This window comes from Solanum pennellii, chromosome 6, assembly GCF_001406875.1.
Source record: "Solanum pennellii chromosome 6, SPENNV200".
Classification (NCBI taxonomy): domain Eukaryota; kingdom Viridiplantae; phylum Streptophyta; class Magnoliopsida; order Solanales; family Solanaceae; genus Solanum; species Solanum pennellii.
Window position 1 is genome coordinate 56,317,388 of NC_028642.1, and position 6,564 is coordinate 56,323,951.

General features: G+C 32.6%; 1 protein-coding gene across 1 annotated transcript in view; it reads right to left on the minus strand.

Annotated features, from left to right (window-relative positions):
• Positions 1–3,874: 3,874 nt before the first annotated feature.
• LOC107020995 (protein AIR1-like) overlaps positions 3,875–6,564 on the minus strand; it is a 7,078-nt gene continuing 4,388 nt past the window's right edge. Inside the window, exons 5-8 of the mRNA XM_015221558.2 lie at positions 5,254–5,415; positions 5,048–5,164; positions 4,841–4,948; positions 3,875–4,695 (exon numbers count right to left, since the gene is read on the minus strand). Coding sequence (XP_015077044.1) covers positions 4,195–4,695; positions 4,841–4,948; positions 5,048–5,164; positions 5,254–5,415 — 888 coding nt within the window. The 3' untranslated portion in view covers positions 3,875–4,194. The remainder of the gene's footprint in view (positions 4,696–4,840; positions 4,949–5,047; positions 5,165–5,253; positions 5,416–6,564) is intronic.

Here is a 6,564-nt window from a genome sequence, read left to right on the forward strand (position 1 = left end):
AACCCCCCCCCCCCCCCCCCGGTCCCTAAGTACACAGCTAATAAGAAGTTCTGCAACAAGAATACTATGCTCTTATGTACTCAAATTGCACTAAACTATATTTCATGCAATTCAGACGCATAACAAATAACTTCATGATAGAAAGAACGATTTACAAAATTAAACTACAATGTAAAAACTGTGACTTAATAGAAAGATTTAACAAGTGTAAAACACATTGCAGAAAACTTTAATTTCTTACTATGAAACTAAGTTGCAGATACATAATCAAAGTAAGTTTTTGGCCATTTGCAGCAAGGAGGCTTATTCCTTAAGGCGTGAACAATACGTACATCGACCTTAATCCTAAACTAGTTGGCACTCGATTTATCAAGACAATTGCATATATCGAAAGTGAAAATTGCAAACTAGTCTTATATAATTAAATCGAGAAGAAATGAAATATAATAAAATGAAATGAATACGTACTTTCAGTAGCCTTACGAGGAGTCTTGAATATTTTCATAGCTGCATATTTCACTTTTTTTTAGTAACCTGATAAATTTTGGCGTACAATATAGGTTCTATTTAAATTATAATATATGTTTTTTTATATTAATTTTGTATTGAAAATGCATTGTGCATGTTTGTTTAATTGGAGTATTGTATAGGATAGTGAATGATATATTAACTGTGTATGAATTGTGTATGAATTATATGAACTGATTATAAACATGTGTAATATTGAAGTCTGAATTTTTTTAGTAGTGTATGAAGATTATACGAAACGTGTAACATTTGTGTATGAAAGTCCATTTATTTTTTTTCAAAATTACAGTATATGTTTCTAATGAAATTAGAATATATGTTTTGTATTCATTTTGTATAGGGGGTAGACCAAAACTTGAAAGATGGAAGGGGTTTGCTGACGTGAAATTCAAAAGGACAAAAATGACTTTCAGTAGATGCCGTCAAGTTGGACACAATAGAAAAGACATGTTCAAATTATCTTGTGCAAAAACAATGATTTCATAATGTTATATTTGTTATTGTGTTGTTTTGAATGTTAGAAACACGTTTTGTTTTATTGAGTGCAATTGTTATCATTGACATTTATAAAATTTGATTTGGTAAAAAATTGTCATATATATATATCATTTGTTTCTGTTACATATGTCAAAGTTCAATATGACATTCATAATTCATACAATGTTTATACATTATAAATATACATTGAACTATACATAAAATGTTCATGTAGTATTCATACAATGTTCATACAGTATTCATACAATGTTCATACAATATTCATACAATGTTCATACAATATTCATACAATGTTCATATATGTACCATTTGTTTATGTTACATATATCCAAGTTCAATATGGGATTCATAATTCATACAATGTTTTTACATTATATATATACATTGAACTTTACTGCCATTCATAAAATATTCATATAATATTCATACAATGTTCATATATATACCATTTGTTTATGTTACATATATCAAAGTTCAACATGACATTCATAATTTATACAATATTTATACATTTTTCATACAATGTTCATATATTTTTGCATATTGCAATCGAAATTTATACAAAAATCATACACATTTAATAAAGTGCAAATATTTATTTAAGCATACTACCATTAAATACAACAGTTAATATATTATGACATATATCATTAAATATATTTTATACAACATGCAGATATGAGTGTTACAAGATCTATATTGCTGGATTTTTGTGACAAGTCAAAATCATCTCTTGGTTCACACACCAAGAAGACGAAGAAGAAGAAGAAGAAGAAATTGATGAACTATGTGATTCTTCACTCACTTCGTCTTGTTTTCCATTAACAACCGGTTCTAAAATATAAAGCTTGAAGAAACCTGCATTATCTATACAACGTAAATTTCTCCTAAAATCAAGCAACAACATATACAAATTAAATAATTTGACAAAACAATCAGAGAAAAAATAAAAACTTTAATAAAATAAACCTGTTTGATGATCTATACAACACGAGTTTTTCCGAAAATCATGCAATATTGCGAATTTGATGGTCGAAAAATAAAAAAAACCTAATTTTGTGGAAGATTGATAGAGATGTAGTTGAATAAGGATTTTAAGCTTAATCTGATTTTGGGAAATAAGTTTAAAGCTTGAAAGGGTTTCTACTTGAAGATGACATTAAACGTGTGAATATTTATGCTCAGATTTAATATGACAGAGAAATTAGGCGTGTTGTCTTTAATTAATTAATAGAGAGAGAAACGTGTGATGTCTTTAATTGATTAATAGAGAGAGAAACGTGAAAAAAGGCGTGCAAAATTAATATGGTAGAAAGAGAAGCGTGTAAATAGGGGAGAGGTTGAGTGTATTGGGGGAAGATAAAAGAGTATTGGTTGGGGTGGATAGTTATTGGGTAACCATATAATGAAATTAATTAAAATCAGATCCCTAATTTTTAGATTTATTTTTTAAAAGGTAACTATATAATATGAAGTTTAATTAATATTTAATAAATAATAATTTATTATTTATATTTAAAACATTAAAAGGTAATTGATTAATATTTAATAATTTGTTATTTATATTAAAAACTTTAAAAGGTAATTGATTAACCAGTAATAATTTAAAAAGTTTTGTTGATAAAAGGTAAGTGAATAAATGAAACTAATTATTTCAACATAATAATTATTAGTTAAATAATAAAATAAATTTTTTTAATTAATATATTATTAGTTAATATGCTATAACTTGATAATAATATGCTATAAATAGTTTATTTTTAAATATTTTTTTAATTAATATATTATTAATTAATGTGCTATAAGATGATAATAATATGCTATAATTAGTTTATTTTTAAAGAGTATGATTATAATTTGATATTTATCCTCTTAAATGTATGTGGGATGTTAATTTTACTTTTACATGCCTACTTCGATACTAATAATATCCAAAGTTTAGATGAAAATGTTCAAAGTTCAAACAAAATAATTTAACTTTAGTCGTGTGTTTGAACTCCACTCATATAAAAACTTTATACTTTGCATATCTAAAGATCTTTCAAAACTCAATTTGTTTTTTGGACATAGCTTAAATAGTGGTTCAAAAAATAAGTATATATGCATTTCAAGACGCTAAAATTATGTTCATACTTTGAAATGACATGGCCAGTTATATAGTATACGCCTAAGGAAGAGCCTATTCATGTACAGTTGATTCTCGAACAGTAAGAGCTAAGACTGATGCCCCTATTCCCTCCTATTCTGATTGGTATATCATGAAAAAAGAAAGCCATTTGCACCAGGCGCACTGCGCTTTCCCTTGCCCAGATGTTCGCCTTTCTAAGTCAAGTAATGGTGACCCACCGAAGACTGGAGCTTCGTAACATGTTGATGAAGGCCCCCGAACTGAGGGTTCGGTCAAATCCACATATCGCACGTTGTTGGACCTTCTTTAGCCCCGATTGGCCTGTAACGAATATGAAATACATACTCACACCAAACAACACGTGTTAGAACATGCTGATTCACCAGGCAAGAGATGTCATCTGCCCGTTGGAAATTATAATGGTCAAACCTTTCTATTTTACCCTTTTGATCATGTTTTGATTATTTTTTCATCACAAATATAATAGAGCAAATTTATAGACACGAATGGTGGAAATAGGAGAGATACAAAGTGACGAATGAAAATAAACATCGAATTATGTTCTGGCTGACCATTTCTTGATACTGGTTATTTAAAAAAGTGTTTGTTACTTGTATTCAAAATGTAGTGTTTATACAACTCTTCGTGCCATTTGCAAAATTCACACAATGATGTAGCAAGTTGTAAATTGTTAGGCATCAGAACTTTTTGCAGACAAAGTTACCTCAAAAATAAATTAGAAATTGCATTTCAGCTGGCAGTTTAACTTGTACTTTTTAAAGTTACATGCCTCTCAGGCAAAAAGAAGAGTAACAATTCAATTAAGATGCATCAGGGAACAAAAGACATATAACAAATTACAAACAGAAATGACAGGGAACAACATATGATGAGATCGACCTCAGTTCCACACTCATTGAACAAACAACCATAAAGTCCCTGATGAACTAATGAGCTTGTGCAACCAGTCTCTGTGAATTATGACGAGTTCTCAGACCTTTCCAATAACCAAATATATTACACATGAGTAACAATGTCTACTACCAGTCATTATTTCTCCTCCACCTATCACGGCTACTGTTACCAAATCGCGATGCTGACGACCTATGGTAATGCTGATATTTGCCTGACCCATAAGAAGTTGAAGGATCAAAATCACCGGATGTTGAAAATCTATGGTGATGATAATTGCCTGACCCATAAGAAGCGGAATTATCAAAATCAAGCCTGTTGGACTTTCTGGATGAACGGGAAACAGAAGCATGACCACCAGAACTGGAGTTCGAAATCTTAGCTCTCTTGTTTCTAGGAGTCGAAGGAGATCTCCAATTATTAGATTGGGGATAGTCTTCAAGATCATCCGGGACCCAACCGCCCCTTCGTTTCACCTTATAGCCCGACGTATATCCGCCTTCAGTTTTTCCTTTCTTCTTCCATGCCCTACCAAAATCACGAGGTACAGACTTGAACTCTTTTTGCTCATTTCTTTTCTTGGGGACTTTCTTCTTGGGGGTTGATAATTCATGTTTCCGCTTATTGACCTATAGACACAAAACAGAACAATAATAAGGTTTCATTATGGATAAGATAATTATGTAGTAAAGCACAACTAACTTAAAACGAAAAACGATAAAGGAATCAAAATAAAAAGAGAAGCATATGTCATACAAGAATAAAACAACTTACTCTGCTGGGATTAGTACATTCGCGTGCAAAATGACCTTCTTCACCACATCTATAGCAGGGATTAAGTGACCCAGTACAGCTAGTCTCCGCACGAGATGCTGTGCATGCCTGTATGGGAAAACATGTCAGAAGAATGCAAGCACAAAATTTAGCTCCTAAATAACAGAAGCAACATACACAAGTTCTACTACAAGGGCATTCACTTACCAAACCAGTATGGCCTAGTAAACCGCATCTGTAACAGGAAAATTCTCTCGGACCACTATCAGGGTATTTTGCACAGCAAAGATGGCCAAAACTCTTACAGATGTAACACAGTATTTCCTATCAAAGGCAATATGAGAAATGGAACACAGATAAGTTCGGACAACACAACATATAACTCTAGGTTGAAAATTTCCTCAGCAACACACCTTTAAATCATCGTCAGAATAGTTGTTCCTGCATGAAAACATTTCATGGCCAGAATCCCCACACTTGAGACATATTTTAGAACTCTGGGATCCTCCACGGCTTCTTTCAGGGCAATCATTTGCACGATGACCTCCTTTTTTGCAGATGAAACAAGCTTTTCCCTGCTCAAACAAAGCAGAGTGCATAACATACTCTGTCAGTCTATCGCCAAAATATGGAAAAAATATAGTATGTGTTTTAAGGTCCAAAAGAAAGATCACAATTTCACTTTGCTCCCCCATGGGTATTACCTTATTCACCTGTGTAACCTACATAGTTGAAGAACTTACGGATGAAGCCTGACATCACTAGCTACAGAAAACTCTGAACCATGCTACAATGGCAAGTAATAATTTTACCCTATCCAAATTCCTATCAAACTAAAAACAAGCTTAATTTGCTTCCTGATTGAAGCGAAGATGCTACAGTAGCATATGGATGATTATACTGTCCTTCAATCAGCATCTACACAATCTCATACACTTGGGGTCAGCTATACAGTATTATCAACTACTCAAAATTATGTCGACCAAAAAATGCACCATATGCTTGAGCACAGGTGAACTAGGCAAGTTCATACAAACAATATACATCACACAAGGGTCTAGGGAATTGCTAAGGAAAAATTTAAAAAGGCTTTGCAGAAAGCTAAAAGATAATTAAATGTTGTTTTAAGGAAATGGACACGCATAGCCAATAGGTCAGCATAGAAGACCTGACGACTTTGGAGAACATTTAAAAGAGAGGCACTCTTCACTGGTCAAGGAGTCCGACAGTTAAATTGCTTAGTTGATATTCATACATATCATGCAACTATTTTTTATACCGAAAAACCCGTATGGTGTCAATCTTTAGGACCAACCGCAGCCTTCAGAAACAGGCGTAGTTCACACTGCACATGGCTCAGATCTATGACGCAAGTCCCTCAACCTTTTCCACTTGAACTGAGCCCTAGGGGTCGTATCATGGGTCTTTTATACTAGGACTAAATTATTGCCAAAGCATCACAATTTGAAGATGAGAAGCATGTACAGACCTCTAACATCAATTACTTGCCACAATAATTTACTCTTTTCTAGAAAACCATACATTCTACTGAAGTCCTCAACAATGGTTAGGCTCCTCTTATTATGTTTCTCTGCATCACCAACTTAAGACACACGTCACACAAGTGAAGACATTTTAACTGTAGAACAGGAAAACTTGCTAGCGAACACGATTGGCCGTTTCTTTTTATTTTACTTTATTTATCGGGGGTGGGGGTGGGGGTG